Raw genomic sequence first — 24,181 nt, 5'->3', positions numbered from 1 at the left:
TAAGCATGATATTTTTGCTTTACATATAGTTTATTGGTAATATTCGTGTCATTTAGCAAGATAATGTTGCATTAAGAAGATCCTTATTAACTAATTTTATAGTAATCAATACAGATTTCATATCTAATCACTTTGAAAAGACTAATCCATTAAAGAAAGGAATATATCCCTACTAATCCTCTCCACAATATTCCTGTAAAAGGTTCACTAATTAATCTAATCATAACTAACTTAACCGAATTTTTGATTTTGTGTATCTTCATTAAGAGTAGCTAATATCTTCCAAAAGATCAATTATAACTTGTACGGATGTTCTGAAATCTGAAACTTTCTAACTATATGGCCTTGTTCACTTTACCTTAAAAAAATAATACTATTAAGTAAAAATAATTTCAGTTCAGTAAAAATAAGTTCTGTTCAGTAAAATTAATTTCAATTCAGTAAAAATAATTTTAGTTCAGTAGAAAATAAGTTCAATTCAGTAAAATTTAGTTATTTTAAAGAAGAATTATAATAGAAAGGAAAAATTGCAAAAAAAAAAAAAAAAAAAAAAAAAAACACCTTTTATAACACCTTTTTTGCGAAAAAAACACCTTATAAAAATTTTCTTGTAAAAACACACCTAAAACCACTTTTATTTTGCGAAATAACACCTTAACCCGGTTTCCGGTGTTTTGACTCGGTTTTCCGACGTTGACTTTGCACGTGTGGGTCACGTGATCTTCTTCCTTTCTTTTTCTTTTTTTTTTTTTCTCTTTTCACTCACCGCCACCACCACCTCACTGCCACCCCCACCAACGCCACCTCACCACCACCACTAATTCACTACCACTCTCAACAACACCATCTCACCCAATATGCTCCCATGAAAATTCCACCCCGTTCATTCAACCCCATCCACCCAAAAACCCCACTTCACCTCTTTATCCCCTTCCTCCATTGAAGCCTAATAGAACAAGCACATACAAAACCCAAAAAAAAAAAAAAAAAAAAAAAAAAAAAAAAAAAAAAATTGAATTAAAGACCACATTGGCCTCTCGAAATTACTCCTAATTTCATCATTTGTGGGCAAAAACGAAGAGCCCTAATTTTCAAGTACAAACCCTAATTTAAGAAAATTTGAAAACCCAATATAATTTACAAGAAATTTCACTAATTACATCAACTTACCTTACTCGAAATTAGGTTAATTGCAACAATTCATGCTTTAAAATAATGCATATTTCTTCATCAATGGTGAATAATTGGGGTTTTGTTGGAGAAGTAGGGAGGAGAGAGAAAGTCAAATTGGAGAAATGGAGGGTAAATTGGGGAAAAAAAAAGAAAAGGGGGAACTCATCGGAACACGTGCTTCTCACGTGCAAGTCAATGCCTGATAACCAAGTCAAAGGACGGAAACCGGACTAAGGTGTAATGTCGCAAAAAAAAAAAAAACGGTTTTAGGCGTTCTTTTACAAAAAAAAATTTATAAGGTGTTTTTTTTACAAAAAATGTTGTTATAAAAGGTGGTTTTTTTTGCAATTTTTCATAATAGAAAACCAGTAAAAATAATTTCAATTCAGCAAAAATAATTTCAGTTCAATAAAATTATTCAGTTAAAATAATAATTTAAGTTCAGCAAATATAATTTTGTTTCAGTAAAAATAATTTCAGTTCAGCAAAAATATGGTGAAGTGAACGGGACCTAAATGTATTGATTGACAGCCAGTCTTGTGTGTGGCTAGCCACACCGCGTGACCACTTATAAATAAAACAAAAGTAACCCCTATAATATTGATTGAGTAACCCCTACAACACTGAACGAGTAACTCTATAACATTAGATAAAGTAACCCTTTTAACACTGACCAAGTAACAAACTCATATATCACTAACGAAGTAACCTCTATATTAGTTTCCAAACCGTGTGGCCAGTCACATATAAGAATTTGTGATTGATATTTGAAATGATTACTTATACAAACCTTCGATCTATTGCTAGTGTCTATATCGTGTTTATAAGTTTATATTGTTTTGACGATGAGTCAATGATTGTTATGAAAAAAGTCAAAATAAGACTAGGTTTTAAAGACGAAAGTAATACTCGTATATGTACAGTGTATATATATATATATTCTGAGGAACATTTTGAGGAAATTGTTTTTAAAATAAATACAATATTTGACTTTTGTGGTTAAAGTATTTTATTAATTTTAAACATTTTTTTTTTCTGATTATTCGACATTATAATTAGGATATTATAATATCTACAGTATCAATGCGTCTTGTGTGCGGCTGGCCGCCGCACCATGTGGCCACTTGTATAAAAAACAAAGTAACCCCTATAATACTTACTGAGTAACCCCCTATAATACTGATCAATTAACTCCTAAGTAATCCGTATAACACTGGTGAAGTAACCCCCGTAACACTAAACGAGTAACCTTTATAATATAATACTGACGGAGTAATTAACCCTTACGATGGATTGATGCACCGTATAGCCAACCACATATAAGAATTTGTGTTACTGTATAGTCTAAAATTGAACATAAACTATAAATTTAACTTCGATAACATATATACTCAACATATCGTGCACATTATTATGTTTTTAACAATAAACCGTCTATATTATGGTCTTTAAACACAAAGTTACCTATTACGAAAAGGCAGAACAAATATCGAATCCAAGATGCTCATGTACGTATGTCAAAGGGCTGGGGTCATAATCAACCAAATAAAGCAATTCTATACCTTATCTTGAATCATCCTTTGCTTTCATCAACATGCATATGACCTTTTTCAACCCTTATAAATTCATGTCAACTACAAAGCAAAAATAGTCAACAAGCTAAGAAATCAATCAAGTATTTAAGGGAAAAAAAAACACATATATTGATTTTATTCTAGTTTCTTTCTATAATACACAAAAAAATTAATTAAGAGTCATATACATACATCAATGGATAGAGTGAGTGAGTTAGCAAGGACAAAGGCAGCAGTGATATTCACCAAAAGTTCATGTTGTATGTGTCATAGTATTAAGACACTATTCTATGATCTTGGTGCAAGCCCTGCCGTCTATGAATTAGATAGGGAGCCAAGAGGTAAGGAGATGGAGTCCGCGCTACAAAAGCTAGGGTGCAACCCTACTGTTCCGGCTGTGTTCATTGGTGGCACGTATGTTGGGTCCGCTAAGGATGTGCTAGGTGCTCACCTTGATGGCTCACTTAGGGATATGCTCATTGAAGCAAAAGCTATATGGTTTTAGTATGTTAGTAATGTGTGAAATTGGTAAGGCGTGTACGTATGTAACTTTTGATGTATGATACTTATCATATGTCATCAAAGCTCAAAAGCTTGTGTTTTTTGTATATGAGCTTTTGGTAATGCTTGGCCACAATAGTAATTTTATGGTATGTATGATCAACTTTGCAAGTTGCTCTTACTCTTCATGATCACTTAGTCACTTAATTTTTCCGAGTTCTACTAGACTACTAGTAAATGAATTGAAGCACTTGTTTTTAAAGATTGGAGAAATTCTCTGCTTCTAATAATTATATTTATGACTCTAATTATTAAAGATTGAGAAATGCTCAAAAGATTGATTGATGAAAGTCTTGATACTATATGAAGGATTACACAATTAAAATGTCTACATGAACATTCCAATGAAACACCAATATATTCAACTACCTTATTATTAAAAAACAAAACCCTAATTTATTGTCAAAAAGCAAATTTTTTTAAAAAAACCTAATTCTGCCCTATTTAATGAACAAGTCAAGGAACCTTGTGTATTACATGTTTTTCTTATGTAACTTGATACGCCAAGTGACTTAACCAAAACCCAATTTGATTACACGCTGACCCGAACTTTCCTTGGCCTGAAATGATCCGACCCGTATCGACCTAAAAGACCCGATTACCGGGTTTAGAAACACATAGAACCTCAATATGACTCGGTTGTTGAGTACTCAATTAAAATATTACCGTTCCGGGTACCAAAATCATGCTCACCTAATCAAACCCCTATTGGAACAATACAGATCAATTTTGCTGGATAATTCCGCAAATCCTAATTCAACACCGTCTGTTAAATTGGTGCAACCTTCAAAAAATTAAATCCAACCTTATTATAACTACTGCTAACTCAACCCAGTCAACCAAAACCTCTAACCTTCATCAATGGCGGAACAAAACTCCATTCCCGAAAACCCCCAAGACACCCCTGTTCCCGAAAATCCCCAAGATACCCCTGTTCCAGAAAATCCCCTAGATTTTGGAAAGCTTGAATTCGGGTAATTTCCACCTACAATTTTCAACTCTTCTGCAAAATCACTTCAATTATTTTTTATTTTTCTTTTTAATTTTTTTCGAATTTATTTTGCAGCTGCGAGCATTATAGGAGACGATGCCGAATTCGAGCACCATGTTGCAATCGTATTTTCACTTGTCGCCATTGTCACAACGAAGCGATAGTAAGTTTCAACAAATTCTCGTTTTTGATTATTTGTATTTGTTTTTCGATTTTTGGATGAATTGGTGATTTGGGTTTTTGTTGATTGAAATTAGAACTCTTTGAGCAATGTTAAGGAGCATCATGAGATTAATCGACGTGATATTAAGCAAGTAAAATTTCCCACTTTTTTTTTTTTTTTTTTTTTTTTTTTTTTTTTTTTTTTCTTGTAATTTATGAAGTTTTTGTTTTTGGATTGAGGGTTTGATTATTTGGGGTTTGATTGCAGGTTGTTTGTGCAGTTTGTGAATTTGAACAACCGGTTAGTTTTTTATTCTCTTTTGAGTAATTTTTTATATTTAATAGGAAGGTTTAACTAGAATTGAGCAGCTTTTGTAGGCAAAACAAAAATTATCCCAAATTGTAAATATGATTTGGATACTAATGGAAGAAAGCAATATGATTTGTAACGATTTTTGGGTCGGGGTTTGTATTAATTGGTGTTTTATAAGATGAGGAGGGTGATAGAGAGAAATAAAGACATAGCCGACTTTGATGAGTAGGGAGATAGAGATAAAGGATGTACAAAAAAAAGGAAATGTTGCAATATTCGTGAAACATCTTAAAATAGTAAATTAGTAATGATTGCAATATTAGGGGAATGGAAGAAGTATACTTCCTCCGTTTCTTTTTAGTTGACTCGTTTTTTAGTCTCATTTGCTAATGCAAAAATTCAACCATTAGTATCTTTAATTACCGAAAAATAAAATTATAAAAAGTTGATATGGAGCTTTAAAAATATATATCGTTACAAATCTAACAAAATCCCACACGACCATAATTTTCGTTACGTATAAATCACCAAACACGGTCAAAGGGAAGCGTGTGAATAGTGCTAAAATCAAAACGTGTCAATTAAAGAAAAATCGAAGTAGTATTAGATTGACAATAGGTAAGAAGGTTATTATTCCATAGTTTTATGAATTTGATTATTAGTTTTTCATTTCTATCGTATTGGTAAAAACCAGAAAGAACACACATATTGTTTGTTTTATGCTGTATCTTGGTGTACAGGTAGCAAAGGTCTGCTGTAATTGTGGGGTTAACATGGGTGAGTATTTTTGTGATGTGTGCAACTTTTATGACGATGAGGTATGAACTAATTGCTATTCACCCTCTTCCTCATCTTTTTCTGTTTGTTTATTTATGGCAAAAGCTGTAAAGTAGTTATTGCCTTTGCATTGGCTTTCAATGATTGATTTATCTTTTTACAGATTGAGAAAAAACAATTTCATTGCACCGAGTGTGGAATTTGTAGGTCAGCATCGTTAGCTAGCTCAATTTGTTTTGTTTTTTTTTTTTTTCCCTGTGCTGTTTTTAATTTTTGATTGTTATTGTCAACTGCAATGCTCATTCAAATTTCAGGGTTGGTGGTCGTGAGAACTTCTTTCACTGTCCAAAGTGTGGTATGCCTTAATAGCCATTTTTGGTAAATTCTGACATTTAGTGTCTTACTATAATGTTGCTTGTGTGCTGAGTGCATTTCTACTTTTCCTTGTTTACTTCATGTTCACACTGTTATTTTTCTTACTTGTAATCTTCTTTATTTTTAGTGCAAAATTATACCACTCCCGATGCTTTAAGCTGGTTTTAGGGCCCTTAACTTGCTGATTGGTCATGAAGCATGTTGGGGAGCACATACTCCATAGACGCTTTGGAGATATGATGCTTGTGTTCTAATAAGTATTAACTTAACTAATACTCCCTCCATTTTGTAATAATCACAACAATTCTCTTTACGTTTGTTTCATAATAATTGCAATACTTGCTTATTTGGTATGGACCCAATCCATCTAGTTTTCTTAGTTGATGGTTCCAAGCATTATTCACAAACTTTTAAGTTATATATTAAGCTTTATTGATAATCACAAAGAAAACAAGCACTGGTTGTTCACTTCACTGGTTGAGTGCTTTGGCTTTTGCCTTTTGTTTGTCCCTGTACCAGACGTTCAATGTGGTGGTGCACTGGTTGTTCATGTTCAAAGTGTTTTTTTTTTAATATATAGTTTAGGAAGAATGTGTCGTGTGGGCTGGATTAGTTAAGAAGATCTATACACATATATTTATGAATCTATCATAAACATTAATATACTCTGCTTGTAGCATGCTTCCTTAGACAATTCTATTGGGTAACATATGAGTCTCAATTAAAGCTCCTTTATTGGTGGGCACACAAATGATCAAACCGTGACAAGAGATGACAACTTAGATCAACTAGTAGGAAGAGTTTTCTTCTCTCTTTATATTCTTCATTAAATTTTAAAATAAAATTACAATTATATATTAACTTATTTTATTTCTACACTAAAATGCATTAATTTAGGAAAGTCTTTCTTTCCTAACTTGGGCTATGCTTGAGGTGATTTACCAGTCAACCTCGTTTTGAGCTCGGCCCATGTTTTGTGGTTTGATTCGACCCATGCTTATGTGTGTGACCCTATAACGTTACTTCATACTTCGTTTTTCTTTAATTGCACCATTTGGGTTCGACACAAAGATTAAGAAAGGAATTAAATGACCAAAATTCGCATGTGATTAGAAACAAAGGAAAGAGAGTAAAGTGACGTAACAAGGGTAATTATCAAACGTAAGGGTAAGATGAGTATCTGGTATGTGAACACAAACAAAAAGTGTATCTGAGGCTGTGAGCATACCTAAAATAGAAATAGTGCAACTTTCTAAAGAGGAAAATGGTGCACTTAAAAATAAGGAGGAATTATTAAGTTGCAAGCCCATTTACACTAAACTGGCTAATCGATTGTGGCTCCTAGCTCAACGTGTTGATTACTTTATATAAATGATTAACTGTCATTTGTATAGGATCCTATAAAGATTCATTTAGAGTAATGCACATTGTTTTCAGGACACACTTCCAAAAAATTTTAACCAATGTGATGATTTTAAAAGCCTGATGATGACACTTGGATAATCAGTTAATGCTGTTTCTTTGTTTTTCCCTTACCACTAAAGGCTGATCATTCAAAATCTTTTGAAGGTAAAGTAGTGTAATTTCGAGAAATGGCCATGACCTAGTTTTCATTATTGTGGCCACTTTAAAGTAATGATTCTAACCTTGGTGATTGACTATGAGTTGTAATATGTAAATTAGGCCCATGCCTTAAATGTTATCTCTCACCACCCATTAATGGTTACTCATATAATTCTGTAAGAGAGAGAATTTTGTATCATCAAGTGAGGTTTAGTTATAGAGATTTTCCTTATTTAGTGTTAAGCTAGCGCTTTGTGTCCTTTACTAGCTGCTCTTGTGATCCATAAGCTTATTTTATGACTTTTCTAGTCAAACTTTAGTTGCATTAGAGATTCTCAGATTCATATGGCTTGGATTTCTTCCTAATTAATTTATGCTTTCTTATAGTTCTTCTTTTCTTTCCCATCTAACTCGCTCCACTGGCCTCTTAATGCCAAATAGTACTTGGGGGTTTAGTGTCTTGGAGAGGGTGGTAAAGCAATCAAGTGTAGCTTTAGGCTTCAAAACCTCTGGATTATGTGATCATTAACCTGGTATGGTAGTGAGGGGACACGTAGATCCATTTGTTTGTGTTTGTTGCGATTTGTAAATTTCTTAAGTTGCCTTCCCCAAAATATTTTTTTACTAAGTTAAATGTCTTTCTTAAGCCTTTAGTGAAGCTTGCATGTAATTATTTTTTATCATGAGATTTCATTTTGTTCCTGTGAGTTCAATTTCAGTGTGTTACAATTTTGTTTTCTAATTTTTGCTATCACTATATTGTAAATTTGTGGTAGCCAATTACTTGTCATATACGTTTCAAATATAATTGCTTGTTGAGATGACTGATCATGGTTATAGAAGGGTGACATGGGTGAAATGTTGGTACTAAGGGCCTGTTCTCATACGTTGAAATTTAGTTTAGCTCAGCTCAGTTCAGCTCCTAATTTTCTTCTCTTATAAAATATTCATTTCAGTTCAGTACAGCTCAGCTCAGCTAGTTCAGTTCAGCTGAGTTCGGTCAATGAGAACAGACCCTAATTTGGGTTATTTGCATAGGTGCCATTTCAATTGGTTTGGCAAAGTTCCTTCATTTTTTAATTTATATTTTACTGTAAGTTCAGGTTCTTGCTATGCTGTGAGCCTGCGTGACAACCACGACTGTGTGGAAGACTCTATGAAGAATTCTTGCCCTATCTGCTACGAGGTTTGATTCCCAGTTGTTAAATATGTATAGATAAGAAACACAAGTATTTGCTGTGTTGTCCTGATCATGTTGTATTGTGTTGACAGTACCTTTTTGACTCGACCAAAGTCACACAAGTTATGAGATGTGGACATACAATACACATGGGTTGTTATGAAGAGATGTTGAATCAGCAGCAGTAAGCCCATTGCATCTTTTTTATCCCCATGTCTTTTGCTAAATTTTTTTCCTTTTCCCAATGTCAGAATATCATCCCACCCTCCTCTTCTGAATGGAGTTTGTCAAAATTTGGTAAATTTAATTTTTCATGATATTGATTTGAGACATCGCTGCAGTAATTGTTCTAAGTTGATCTAGAAGAGTAGAATTGAGGAGTACAAACTACAAAGAAAATAAGCAAAGGCTACTTGATTGATCTGATAACAATTAGTTCAGCAGGGTTGTTACTTTGCTCTTTTATCATAAGCTATTAGCATGTTTCCAGGAAAGACTTCTAAGTGCTTCTCCACCATCGCTTTGCTCTGATGAATATTTCTGTACTAAGCAGTAAGAACTTATCTATATTGTAAAATTTTCTTGCCAAAAGCCCAAAATTCAAGCTCATTAGATTTCATATACCTTGACACAAACTTTTTCTTTGTTACTTGAAAGATTGACCATGGTCTTTCACTGTTGAAGTGAGATGCCCTGTGTTAGTGGGAAGAGTATTATCAATTATGTCAAGTCCAGAAATATTAATCAGAGATCATAAAATATGCCATTTTTTCCTATATTCATTATTCTGAAAATAACTGCAGCTTTCTTGTAATATCAAATGAATGTCATGGTCGTTCATTCACTTTTGTATTGGCTTTTGTGAACTATGACTATCTGTTTGTGAAACTTAGCCCAACATAATGGATAATGTTGTTCATATGATTGTATTGAGGCAAATAAATTGAAGGCATATTTTAACACTTCTGAACCTCTATTCAAATGTTCATGAGTTTTCGTTTAAAACCATAGAAAGCTAATATGAAGTGCTGTCTTAAGGTAGACGAAATCGTTTTTATAAAGTGGATGGAGCAGAGACTTGATCTGCCCTCACTTCCCTCTTTTTCTTCCTGTCTATTATTTAATTATTTTTTTGTGGTCGAAAATGATGAGATCATTACACATTGGTTGGTTTGAAATTGTTTTCTGTCTTTTGCATTCCTTCTTTTTAAATAGATTTTGATTATATGTATCGTTTTCTGTATTTTGATGATAGTATTCCTTCATGGATCAGGTATCGATGCCCCTTATGCTCCAAGTCAAGTATGGACATGACAAGAAACTGGGAAAAATTGGATGAAGAGGTGACAAGTTAATTTGTTTGTTTAAATTTCAAATTTCATTTTCTTCCTTGGAAATTTGAAATTTTGTTAACTTGATTTAGTTGTTCAAATTAATGAGCATACATATCTATCTACTGAAAGCATATGCATGAACTGTATTGGTTTTTGAAGTGAAGCCAGAATACGGTATAAGAAACACAGAATATTGATCCTTTATTATTGTGCTTGTTAGTAAAAATATCAGATGTGTAAGTATACAATTTCAGAGATAAGTAATGTAAAAGGGACATTGGCGGATAGATAATGGTAGTGACATAAGATTACTATGTGTTTAAAGAGTGTCTTTAGCTGTGAATAGTTCCCCCACTCCCTTCCCCTTCCCCCCCCTCCAAACTTATTCTCTTTATTTGATATTTTGATTACGGAGAGGTTTTTGACTGTTTTTCCGTATGCAATACTTGTTTAATCACTCTATTAAGCTGTGAACAGAAAAGAGGTGCACTTATGTGAACTTGTGTCAGGTGGACCTCCATTTTTTGTTTTTGAAGAACATTATTCTTGCTAAGACACCATACTTTTTCCAGCTAGTAAATATTAGACACAATAAAGAGGCCATACTCTTTCATTCTAATCTCTCCCAATAAAAACATGGCCTCTGTTTATTGGTTTGCTTGTTGAAATTGGCAACTTCTTGCCTGCTAACTTTTCCCCTTTAAACTCCTTATTTGTTCTGGCTAATGCAATCTGCTGATTGCTAATGCTAACTGCACTGCTAATTGTTGATTGTTGATGTCCTTATGTGTGAATCTGTTAAAATTCTAGCAGATTGGGTCTGAAAATTCCATATTTACTGATATTGCCCATATAAATGGGGCTTGAGATTATCGGTTTTTTGATTGTAAAAAACTATCATATGATGTGGTCTATGGTTTTAAGGATGGTTAATTTCCCTTCAATGTTTTATTTCTTGAAAACCTGGCTTGTAAAACAATATAATACGCTACCATGTTAATCTAGTGGTATCTTGAAATGACTAGTAATGTAAGACGTGTTCATCATGATTTATCTCAAGATTTTGGTCAATTGATCGCCGCATGACAAGTAATTTTACTGGTGAATTACCAAGTTACCAACTATCCCTGAATCATTCTTCACAAAACAAATTGCACTTTTCAATCTTTCTTTCTTTCCTTTTTTTTTTTTTTGGTTTGTTGGCTGGTTCTTCATAAACAACTTCTCTACCAATTTATCCAAATAGATCTCATCAAAAAAAAAAAAAAAAAAAAAAAAAAAAATCAAATTAGAGGAAAGGTATATATGTCCAAATTGGTTCTTCTCTGTTGGATTCTTGTCCATAGCTGGATTCTTACTATATGCATTTTGTTGTCATTATCTTTTTATCTTGTACTGGTGCTTCGCTGTTGGTTAGTTCCTGTAGGCCTGCATCAGCAGCTGCTGTACTTGTCTGTTCTCTTGTTGTAGAATTAATTTTCAGCTTCAACCTGACCAATATGCAATGGTCACCATGAAATTCATGATGAATTTTCTAGGTGACTCTTAGAAGCTTGTGTTCTTTATGTACTTTCTTATCTAGGAGGCTACATGTTCTGAGAGATATAGCTGTGTTAATGTCAATTTCTCTTTCTGAGATGGATATGTTAACTTGGTTTACTAAATATTTTATGTGGATTGCAGATTGAAGCTACTATCATGCCTGATGAGTATCGATATGAGGTACCACTTATTCTGGTTTTGTACTTTTGTTGTGATTGTTTCTCTTGAACTTTTTGACCCTTCAAGCCCTCTATCTCAAAGGCAAATAGACTAACGACCAGAGGAAGGTTAATCCAAGCCGTCCACTATAATTCTTTAATATACAACTTTGGTGAGGCAGAGGCGTGGAGCCAGTGTTGATGGTATATGCTCCATGGCTCACTACTCTGAATCTGCATTTGTAATCTATCTTGAAGGTGCTAGTGAATAGCTCCACTACAGGGACGTTTCTGCTATACCTATAGAGGACTAGTGTTAAGGATAAAATTCTAGGCAGGTAGATCACTTGTGAGATTTCCTTGAGATTTTAGTCTTGTTTATTCTACCAATCTTCCTACAGTAATCTTTGAGGTTGAATTCTTGAGAAATGAGAAGTTATAAAATATGTACCCAGCAACAAATACTAAAAGGTCAGTTAGGAGAGAATGGATAGGTAAAGTAATAATTATCCTAAAATTCACAAGAGTGATTTTCTAATTGCATATGGACTTCTATGCTCCTCACTTCCTCAGACTAGGGTAATTGGTTTGGATTCGGGTATTTAATCTCAAGTATTAGATTTTACGACTTTATGAAAGGTTTCGTTGTTATAGACCTATGAATTCAAAATGAAGTAACAACTGCTCATAAACATGTCAGAGTGTCATGTATCTGACATTGGTACACTTGAGGTGAAACAATAAACCAAGTACCATAGCAGGGACTTCATCTGTTACCCATGTTTTTGTATTTATATTCTCTTTGTCATAGTTGGATCTGCAGAAGTGCTATATTATAGAACGACCAAAATTACTCTAGTTGAATGTTTTGAATGTGACTATGAACTTGGCACATTTCAAAAAACTGTGAACTTGAATCTTTTCTCTCAGGCTCCTGACATGTGTAGTTGAGTATTATTTTTCCATATGCTATTGCTATTAATCGTTTTGGATCAGTAGCAATAGTAATATCATAAACCATTTGCTCCCACATTAATAATCAACCCTTATTGTAAAAGATTAAAATTGTTGGATTAATCTGACATTCCTGAACTCTTAATCTCACAAAGAATATTTTTAATAAATCTACCACATCTATTACTATTTTAAGGAAATATTTTGGAACTGAGGAATTTTTCTGAACACCAAAATTGGTATATGTAATTATTATTTCTAGATGTAGAGAATACTGCTACTTTTTTTACGTTTAAGACTTAAAGTGAACAAGATATTGATACAGGAAGAAATTTTGGCAGGTATCAATCCTCTGCAATGATTGCAGTGTAACAAGCATAGTGAAATTCCACATATTTGGGCACAAGTGCAGTCATTGCAATTCATACAATACTCGTGTAACGCAAAAGCAAATTCCTCAGGAGGAGTCGACATCAGATAACTGATTCATTTGTCCACCTCAATTTTGTAGCAGGCATTAAAACACTGCTATTATACAAGCATTCAGATTGGCTTTTGTTTGTAAAATTCTAGCTTTGAGTTTCTTATATGGCCGGGTTCTGCAGTGGTTGTTAGCAACATTGACCATTGTTCGCTGTAAAGTGTTCAGCAGCTAGAATTTACCAATGTGTCAATTTTTCAATAGGCACAAGGGTTTATAATGTATGAAATACATTTTGTTCTTTGTGTAACAGATAGTCTGGTTATTTTTATTACATAAACATTTTGCAGAAAATGAAAAAATGTCACTCGCATTGTTTGCTTATATGGTACACTATTATCTCGATGTCACCAAAGTATCCCCTCTATTCCTTAAAGATTGTCACGCTATATTTTGAATCCTTCTTAAAGGTCATCCCCACAATCTTTCTTGAATAACCTTATAAACAAGTAACGGGCAATAACTAATGTACCGAGGGTGTAGAATGGTGCACCAACATATGCTAGCATTGCCTTTGCATAGGAGGAGAGTCTAGATGCCCTAATTGCACAACCAATTACGCTCCTTAGCCACTAACACTCATAAAATTGTAAGCAGACCTTGCATTATATGACTCAACCTCTCTCTACATGCATTCCTCTTCTTCTATTACTTCGCTATATGCATTCATATTATGATCTACATCATGAACTAATTTAATATATCTGATTACAATTTTAGCAACGATTCATCCTGATCTTTTTCGGAACTGATTTGATTTGTCTGCACATTTTGTTTCTCTTGATTGTTTATGATTCCTGATAGTATCTGCATTTTGGCTCATACAAGTATATCAGAGTGCAGTACAATGACTGTTTATGTATAACTGTCCAAAGTCTTCTTACACCATACACAACGTTTATCAATTTAATCTAGTTTCATACACCTATAGCCATTATGTAATTAGGGTGAAGTAGTAAATCAAAATTTTGCTATTATTGAAAGAAACAATCATCGAAATATTAAAATATTCAGTTGAAGGAGAAAGAATTAGTGGAGGATCTCACATCACATGAGATAAGAAAGAAAGAGAACGAGAGTAAGATAGTGGTAAGATCACACCGCCTAAGTAGATGAGTCGGATAAAGAAAGTTAAGGTAACATGACATTTATTCGAGGATTGGTCAAAATTATAAAGTCAAATCTATGAGGACAGATGGAGTATTTGAGGAAATATTGAAGTTTAATTAGGGATCGAAAAGAAAGTCATGTACACATAGATATGTGGTGGATTGTAACTTTAACATAACTTTGGCAAACATAAGACACGCGGAGTAGACTATGTAATATGATATCCAACCAAATTTCTTTAAATCGCATCAGAAACTATGCATTCTTACTTACTAGTATATATGTACCCCCTTTCAATTTCATATATTCCATTTTGTTATCCATATATGCTTTGTTTCTTCAATTGTAAAAGAAGTTACTTGTCTTCTTTGTAAAAACGTGATCGAGTCGAATACTCGGATTTGATTGTTGACCCTTCACATCTTGTTAAGCCATTTACAAGTTGTAATCGAGCTTTTTTATAGGTTATATTCAGTTCACTTGATTCTTTATTTAAAAGATTGAAGTTACTTACTAAAAGTTATCATAAATAATAAATGTTAGTAACTAATTAAGGATTACGATAGAACTATGTTATACTTATATAAAGTGGTTGAAGATAAGGTTATATGCATCTGCACCTTAAATCATTATTCAAGGTTTTAACCATCACTTTGAAATGAAGGGAGCGGAGTAATTCATTGCGTAAATGTCGATATCTTTATCATGATCATTCAAAAATGGCATCAAACAAAAGCTAGGTTGTTAATTAAAATCCTTAAACCAACAACCTAGAGACAATTAAAATGTCAAATCGATACTACAAACTACTAGTTGTATCAATGTGTAACATATTTGATATGGAATTACATGTACCCCTCTGTCCCACTTAAATTGACCCCACTTGATCAACTTTTGTAAGGCAATACAATTCAGTGGATCGAAGGGAGTGCCATAATAAGTATAATGCGTGTCTTTTTTGCTATGGTAATACTAGCTAGTGGAGTAAAATTTTGATCTTTTGAGCTTCTAAGTATATTTAGCATAGCAGAGCAAGTGTCAGCAAAGTAAAACAGAATTCTAAGCGAGCAAGATGCAGTAGAGTAAATTTCAACAGAACAGATCACAACAGCTCAAAAAAAATGGCCTAAGGAGATAAATCTTAAGACAAGACTTGTTAATCTAATTGTCAAAGGCATAATTATAAGAATCATTAAAAAGCTCCTTTTGCCTAGCTTCACAATTTCGAGAATAGCATCCCTCTAAACTTTTATTGTAACTTTGACAATGATATTATAACAACCCTTTTTCATTGGACTCCCTATATATGCACATATATATGCAAGGTGCCCTAATCCAAATTAATATCACTAACACTTCAAACAAAGAAAGATCGAGATAGATCGAGGAGAGTCCAAGTCTTTGACATAATCCGATCATTGTACGTGATCGTTATGGACACCTTAAGGCCGTTAGTGGATGAAAAGCCGGTGGTAATATTCAGCAAGAATAGTACAGATCCAGTGAGCCATTCTATGAAGCATCTATTTATAAGCTATGGTGCAAACCCCATAGTGTACGAGCTAAACGAGTTATCGAATGGACAAGAAGTTGAAAATGCCCTAGGAACGATGGGGCACGTACCAAGTGTTCCGGCCATCTTCATTGGTGGGAACTTTATTGGTGGTGCAAATGACGTTATTGGCCTACAAGTTCGTGGTGAACTAGCCCAAAAGTTGATTGATGCTCGAGCCATTTGGGTTTGGAATGGGGATCGGTAACTATATTATTAGTGGTTGTCTTTAAAACCGATATTAGTTAAGACAGTATGTACTTACATATAATTGGGTGTAGCTTCTAAGTTCTAACCAATTGCATATATAATTATGTATGTACCTATTATGCTATATTAGTTACTACTTAATCATATATAATGTTGCATGCATTTGCATTATGGTGAGGCACTGAGGCATATGTATAATAGTACCTAATATAATATGTGAGTTTAGTAACTTATAATTACTCAATAGTGCAAATTTAACATTACAAATTTATAATTTATAAGTTTACAAGTGAACTTATGTGACGTGCAATACATTTCTTTAAACATCTACTTGGTTAATTACATGTTAACATGTTCTTATTTTGGTGGTATTTTAAGATTATAGTATACGAGGACAAATATCTACTTTTTTTTCCTAATGATTTTTTCTGAAGAAATATCAAACAAACCATTAGACGAACATTTGATGCTTTGATTGAGGTTGTTGATAAAAATATACTTCGTATATGTTTGCAGATGACTGCGCATTTCTCAACATAATTACCTTTGTGATTGTAGCATCTATAAGGATCCTACGTAGTGTGCATCTTGCGGAGGTGAATGTGAGTTTAAAATTTAAAACAGCGGAAGACTTTAGTATACAAAGTGACACCAGCTTGTGAAAAAGCTCGATCAAAGCTTGTTCAATTCGTTAATAAACAAACGGGGTCAAAAATAAATTTCAAGTTCATTTTATCAACGAGCATAGTGTAGGTCAATAAAACTTATTTTTATATGTTTGTTTAATTTATATGCTAATAACTACTAGTAATTTATTAATAAAAATCATTGTGTCAGAAAAAAAAAAATAATAAAAAGCATGCATTTACAAAAGAAACTTAAATTTATTTAACAAATACATAAAAACAAATTAAACAAAAGTTTTCATCATTGAAGCCATAATTGTTTGTTGAATACTTATATATCTTGCACTGTAATATATCTCTTGCACACTTCACTAGAATATACAACCTTTTTCGGAGAGATGGTCTAATGATCCTATGCGATTTCATTATAACAACAAATTAAATCAATTATAGGACAGAAGAAGATAGATTTTTTTATTATATACTCTAACCCACAATAATTACCAAAGGGGAAGCTAATTCAAAGTAAAATATATATGTATATTGTTTCGGCTAAAAATAATGTGGACTAAAGAAAGTCCGTAGTCAAATGGGTTGGAGTAGAGCTGTCAAAAGCTAACCCGACCCGAAATACCGACCCTAACCCGACCCTAACCCTAACCCGTCTGAACCCGAAAAAAATGGCAACCCGAACCCGACCTAACCCGACCTGAAACCAACCCTAGACCCGAGTTGACCCGAGCATTTGAGACCCGAACCCGACCATGACCCGACCTAGAGAGGACCCGACCCGAATGTGACCCGTAAATTATTGACCTGAACCGAACCCGACTCAAACCCGAGAATGACCCAAACCCGATTTAACCCGTCAAAACCCGAATTTAACCCGACCTGTTACTAACCCGACCCGACTTCAACCCGACCCGTGCCTAACCCGACTCGATTTTAAACCCGACTCGAAATAAACCCGACTTGTTATTGACCCGACCCAAATTCAACCCGACTTGTTATTGACCCGACCCGAATTTAAACTCGACCTATTACTAACCCGAATTTTAGGATTTAGGAATTTTTAGGATAAAAAGAGTACTCCATATTGATTATTGAGTTTCAGGCTTTTTTTTCAATTTATTAACATGGATTCTAATTATAAAACAAAAGTGGCCTTTCTCATCTTACTTGACTTATCTCTTACATAATCCTCGTCAAAGAAAAACTGAACTGGACAGCAGCAAAAAAAAAATAAAAATTTAAACAAAAAAATAAAAAATACACGGGACCCAGACAATAGCAAGTCTTTCTCATCTTACTTGACTTATCTTTTTATTATTATTATTATTATTATTATTATTATTATTATTTTTTTTTTTTTTAAGGGAATTCAAATGTTTGACTTGAACCACACCCGAGACCGACTTGAAAATGACTCGACATGATTATAACCCGCAAATTATTGAATTGCCAATTTGAACTCGAGAATGACTAGACAAGTTTAAATGACCCAACTTGATTGTAACCCGCAAATTATTAACTAAACCCGAGTTGAACCCAAGAATGACCCGACTTGGAAATGACCCGATTATAACCCGCAAGTTTTTGACTTGAACCAAACCCGACCCGAACTCGAGAATGACCCGACTTGATTATGACCCGCAAATTATTGACTTGAACCGAACCCGACTCAAACCCGATAATGACCCGATCTGATTATAACCCGAAAATAATTGACTTGAACCGAACCCGACTCGAACCCGAACAAGACCCTAACTCGTTTAAACCCGTAAAAACCCGAATGTAACCCGACCTGTCCTTCATCCGACCCGAATGTAACCCGACTTGTTATTGACCCGACCCAAACCCGACCCTAACCCGATAAGATGTATGACCCGACGTGACCCGACTCAAGCATGACTCAACCCGAACCCGACCCGCATAGGTCCCGACATTAACCCGTACTGACCTGACCCGATATGACTCGACCCACACTAACCCGACTCAGACCCGACCCATTTACCCGAATTGACAGCTCTAGGTTGGAGGCAAGCTCGGTCCAAAAGTCTATGGACCGAGGAATTCCTACACCACAAAGCACATTAACTAGCCTCGGGGGTTTGCCAAGGAATGCCCCTCTGATGCCTAAGTCAGTACTTTAATAAAAAAAGAGAGTATTTAATGCTATATAAGATACTAGGTTAGAACCCGGGCGATGCACGATTTATATAAAACCTATTTTTAATTTGTCCATTTTAAAAATAAATCGCTATTATACATGAATATAAATAAGAATTACATTATTTTTGTAATTTTAAAATTTTTGATTTTCATCAAAATTATGATACATTATCTCTTCAATATCGTCTAATTCATAGTTCAATGTAGGTAGTCATTTATTAGTGTGCTATTTAAAATTGTTTCAATCTCCTACAATAAATTGATAGGTTTTAGTTGTAATGTAAAACCTTCAAACATTTAAATTTCAAAAATATTAAATATGATAGCCTACCAAAAAAAAAAAAAAAAGAAGATGAAGAGATGACATCATCATTGCATTTAGACGGGAACTTTTTTTAGTAAGATAGCGACATGTAGGCAATTGTGACGTCATCATCTTCTATTTTAGTAATAGTTAATAGATTTAAATAACTAAATAACGCCAATAGTTAATGGCTGAGGTTGACCTCAGCCAACACTAGCTAAGGTCGACGCCAAAATTGAACATTTAGTCTAATAAAAATGGACATTTTCATACTGAACATATTTTACAATAATTTTGTATTTCTCAATAATTAAATGTTCATTTTCATGCAGTATAATGTTCATTCTTATAGAATATATGTTCATTTTCATGCCTTATGATGTTCATTCTTATAAAAATAAATGTTCATTTTATTTTTTAATTAATAAAAGTTTTTGTATGTGTTCAATTATATAAATGTTCATTCTTTTTAATAAAGGATGGTCAATGAACGCATTTTGTTCATTTTTATTTGTTCAGTTCGCTCATGGCCTTTCCAATATTGGTCGAATGCAAGAGGATGTTGAACCTGCCTTTCACTTCTTCTCTCTCACCTAGCCCCCCCCTTTAAGGTCTAGTTTTATTTAATTCCAGTACTTTCCTTTGTTTACTCCTAGCTTAATTAGCTTGTTTGCTTTAGTTTGGTTCCTTCAAGTGGTCTTCATGTTTGCTAATTCTACTTCACTAGCAACATGACATACTTTTTTGGGTCAATACTTGCACTCCTATGGTTTCTTCCATAACGTAATATAATGTTTTGGTTAAAAAAAAATGTTCAGTTATATAATATTAAATGTACAATTTGCTTTTTTTACAGTTTCATAGTGCTCTTTATTTTACTCTTATATTATAAATATTTATTTTTATATAATACAATGTTCAGAAATAGGTGTTCATGTTTTTTTCTTGTAAATGTTCATTTTTTTCAAATAAATGTTCATTTGTTGGGCGCGACCTCAGCAATCGATGACTGAGCGCGACCTCAACCAAAAATTTGCAAAATAACGCAGGGCTATGATATGTGGCATGGACCCTTACAGTGGCTTGACATGCCAGGGCTGATCTTGACTTAGGCTTCAAATATTACATATTTGGCTTATTGGGCTTGAGAACCCTTTGAGAATTTAAGGCCTAAAATAAAGGCTACTTTGGCACTCAAGTATGCATTTTGAAGTACACATAAAAAAAAAAAAATTAAATAAATAAATAAATAAAAAATAAATAAATAAAATCCTACTTGGAGTGTACATTGAGAATTTGTTTTAAAACCTGTGTACAAGGGAAATTTAATTTTGTTTGAACAATATTATGGAAAATCACTCCCTTTTATTTGTCGATGATGACTTCAAATTAAAGCTTATCAATGGCGAAAAGTCATAAATGTTGTCCTAAACCTCAAAAAGGCCTTTTTTTTTTTTTTTTTTTTTTTTTTTTTGAGGAAACCTCATAAAAGACTTGATGATATATAATATGATTTTACTGGTCTTTCAACGCCCCATTGAACCATCATACTCCTTTTATCATTTTCTGTAAATATGTTTAATATATTGTCGTTAAAATGTTGACATCCCATAATCAAAATCCTAAATAAGTTTGATATATTGGTGTTACTGTGTTTAATAGTTTCTAGTAAAACTTTAAGACATGAAAATAGATCACTGTATTCTTGTTTATTTAAATAATGTAGAGAAGTTTAAGACGTGAAAATAGATCACATGTAAAAAAAAATTTATTAAATTTGAATGGCATACATAGTCAATTATGACATGATCTTTGTATACTCATAACATGATTTTTTTTTTTTTTTTTTTTTTGAAAGGTATACTCATAATATGATTATTACTTCCTCTGTTTTTCTTATTAATTGACACATTTCACGCTTGCCAACGCATACTTTCTAAAGTCAAATGTGTCAATTAAAAAAAAAACGGAGGTAGTATTATATTCCTGCGTTACAATGGTTTTTTTCCTGCAAGGGAGTTAAAAATCTCCAAGAATTGTATCACCAGAAATGAAATAGAATGATGGCCAAGATACCAAATTCGATAGAGTTTTCGCGAAGCTAGCAACTAGGTGTCAAGGTTGCTCAAATTTCCACACCCATTTGCTAAAGTTGGCATTCCATTTAATACAAATCACAACTATCTCAAGAATCAAGACACCGTTCTGTCAAATTCTTTTGTGCAGGTACGCTTATCATCATAATAAGTTATTGTAATCCCGTCTCTTATAGTCTTGATAAGACATTGCAGGAATGTAGTAATAGAAGAGTCAAGATATCGAATTTTCACAGTGTGGGGAAAAATGCTACAGGCTGAAAGCCTTCAGAGTCCAGGCCTATCTTGAATTTGGTATAGTTGACATTCCATTCCGTACTGACAATGTACAACTATCTCAAGTCAGCATTTATTCCTCTGTATGTTATGTCATCTTCCTGTCAATTCCCATTTTCGACGAAAGCAGTAAAAAAAAGGTTCATAACATGTATCACCATCTTCAATCTGCAGTCGAGTTACCCTTCGAATTAAGTGGCCCTTCACTAAACATAGAGCTACTTGTATTTATTCTGCCTCAAATTCCTTCATGTGCTTGCAGCATGGCCTTGATTCCTCTTTTGCTTTATTCACCTGTTATGCTTTTAGATGTGATCACCGGTCAACCTCAAACGCATTCAGCTTCATCTTTTAGATGAATGCACCTTAAGTTACTCGGAATTTCTATTACACTTCAAGTGCTTATGTCGGATCCTTGACATTTCATTTCAGATAAAGTCGGCCTCAATCACATTTAAGCTGCATATATATATTAGAGGGGTGCATTGTACAAACCCAAATCTTGTAGACTTGAAGATAATGAAAAGTACTTAGCATCGCGCTAGTGTTCAGTCTCAGTACATCCTGCTGCTGATTTCTGACAAAACATAAAAGGGCCTTATCAGTACATAATACTCATTAAAGGGAAAAAGCTATAATCTGATTCTAAAGTTCACTTCTAACAGACTACTAAATATGTTCATCTTCTTTAGCTGATTTTATATACTACCTCCGTTACAGGTTATGTGCAACGATTTGACATAAAGTAGAGAGGGAAAATGTCTAATCGTTGCACATAACCTGTAACAGAGGTAGTATAAAAAGATTTACTAGAGCTCCCATCTTGAAGTATGACATATGTTTTGGTTTTTCAGGAAGATAAAGATAGCATTGACATTTGCATATATGAGCACAACTTTTTTTCGGAATGAAGGAAAAGATGTATGCTAAACATTGTACAAAAAGCGTGCAATTCTGTGCTACTAGATATATATTCTTAAATTCTTTGCACAAGTAGCAAAACCTTGGTCACTTTTGTAGATTTTTTCTAGATTGAGTGAAATATGGAATATTACTGACTTTGTATAGTCTAATTGTCTAAGTCCACCTTCCAACTTTAACTACCAAAATCTCAGGGTAACTGCTTAACTTGCCAAAGGATTTTATCAGTCAATTTTTGAACTTGAACCGTAAAACTGCTTTATTAACATCCTAAGTAGAAGTCGTAGAACCGTATAGCTTCTCATTAAATCTCATTTCATTCTGTAGGAAATTTTGTTAACAACTAACTTTACAAGTTTACTTTAAACATTGTAAACAACTACCATTTACTTTGATTATGTTTATTTTGGTATCACTACCTTTTAACGGATTCCGTCAAAGTTTCCAACATTGGGGTCACATCCAACGATTTCAAAACTAATTAGTCTTAATTATGCCCATTTTACCTCATTAAACTCATTTTAAATACCTCAATGCAAAATTTTGTTAATCACAACCCCAATTAATTAAAGATATAATGTTTCTTTTCCATGACAAATGAAAAGGGTAAGTGTTAAAATGATTCTTTTCCTTCCTCTAATTTGTTTTCCACTGTGCTATATATCCAATATTCAAACCAAACACCCCCTTAGTGAATTTATCTTTTCCAAACATATAAAAACATTTAATGTTATTAACTATTTAGGATTAAATATGTAAAAAGTCTAGATGTCACCAAAATCTTGTTTTGATGGGATTAGGATACCTTCTATTCCCCTAATTTTTACTTATATAAACTTATCTAATATTGTAACTTATCGAAACTTATTAGCACTTGTTTTAATAGTAAACTGAACCAGCGTAACTCTTCAGAGCTTATTTATCCTTGACTTTAAACTTGTTTTTCTTGAAATGAGTGTAACTAAGGTGAATTTGAGTTGCGAAAAGTTGTCTTTGAAAATATCCTAGCCAGTGATTTCTGGGAGCCAAAGGAAAGGCATTAAAGTAGTACATGGTAAAAGAACAGATCTACCATTACTTCAAATAAATAAAGTACCATTTTTTCTTGTATGGCTCAGACAGTTCTCTCAGTTTAAAAGGTACTGATGCAGTATAGTACCGGTAACCAAACTGTGTTTCAGCCACCAGTCATCCAGCACTGTATGTAGGATATTAGGTGAAATCAGTAGTACAGTACTACAGACATTGACACATATTTCTATAGCGAAAGATTTAGTGACAATAAACTTCTTTTTTTACACTTGACAGTTACTCTTTCAAAGGTACTGATGCAATGTACAAGTTAACAAACTGTGTCATGAGAAGTTCTTTCATAGGCATGTAACGCGTTTACTAACTGATGAATTCACAGATTCAGCAAAGTTTCCAGTCATGGGCTCTTCAATTTCCATGAAATTTTTTGTCATTAACAATCTGTAAACTTAATTTTTTTTTTTTTTTTTTTTTTTCTCCTTGATATGACCAAACATGCAATGCTCATACATCTCCCATAGTTCACATAGTGATATATGAAGTACTATATACTAAGAAAGGTTGACCTCCACAAATTACTTTCATATACATAAAAGGGAAATCTTTTATAGAATGGGAAATCTTTTATAGAATTAGATTCACTTTAAATCAAGTTTTTTGACATGGTACATTCTTAAAAAAGGTAGCAAGATAAAGCAATCTGGAATATAAATCGACTAACCTGTATAAATAGGCTGTTGCAGC

At 33.4% G+C, this 24,181-nt stretch overlaps 1 protein-coding gene and 2 pseudogenes across 1 annotated transcript; all 3 read left to right on the top strand.

Moving 5' to 3' along the window:
• The first annotated feature begins 2,943 nt into the window (after positions 1-2,943).
• LOC145616855 (glutaredoxin-C11 pseudogene) lies at positions 2,944-3,252 on the top strand (annotated as a pseudogene).
• A 793-nt stretch (positions 3,253-4,045) lies between these two features.
• LOC145618015 (E3 ubiquitin-protein ligase MIEL1-like) lies at positions 4,046-13,462 on the top strand. Its single transcript, XM_081672791.1, has 12 exons — positions 4,046-4,282; positions 4,375-4,462; positions 4,557-4,613; positions 4,730-4,762; positions 5,515-5,592; positions 5,715-5,758; positions 5,866-5,906; positions 8,593-8,675; positions 8,762-8,853; positions 9,943-10,012; positions 11,687-11,725; positions 12,999-13,462. The coding sequence occupies exons 1-12, from the start codon at positions 4,170-4,172 to the stop codon at positions 13,140-13,142; spliced, it is 882 nt and encodes a 293-aa protein (XP_081528917.1). The 5' UTR covers positions 4,046-4,169; the 3' UTR covers positions 13,143-13,462.
• A 2,219-nt stretch (positions 13,463-15,681) lies between these two features.
• Positions 15,682-16,008, top strand: LOC145616854 (monothiol glutaredoxin-S6 pseudogene; annotated as a pseudogene).
• The last annotated feature ends 8,173 nt before the right edge of the window (positions 16,009-24,181 follow it).

Source organism: Chenopodium album, chromosome 26 (genome assembly GCF_948465745.1).
Source record: "Chenopodium album chromosome 26, dcCheAlbu1.1, whole genome shotgun sequence".
Lineage (NCBI taxonomy): Eukaryota > Viridiplantae > Streptophyta > Magnoliopsida > Caryophyllales > Amaranthaceae > Chenopodium > Chenopodium album.
Note: the sequence above shows the minus strand (reverse complement) of the source record. Positions and strands in the feature narration are given on the sequence as shown.

Coding starts and splice junctions, on each gene's coding strand:
- LOC145618015 (XM_081672791.1), top strand. CDS start 4,170: ATGGCGGAACAAAACTCCATTCCCGAAAACCCCCAAGACACCCCTGTT. Junction 5,759..5,865: donor ACCGAGTGTGGAATTTGTAG/GTCAGCATCGTT, acceptor TTCAAATTTCAG/GGTTGGTGGTCGTGAGAACT. Junction 8,854..9,942: donor GAGATGTTGAATCAGCAGCA/GTAAGCCCATTG, acceptor TTCATGGATCAG/GTATCGATGCCCCTTATGCT.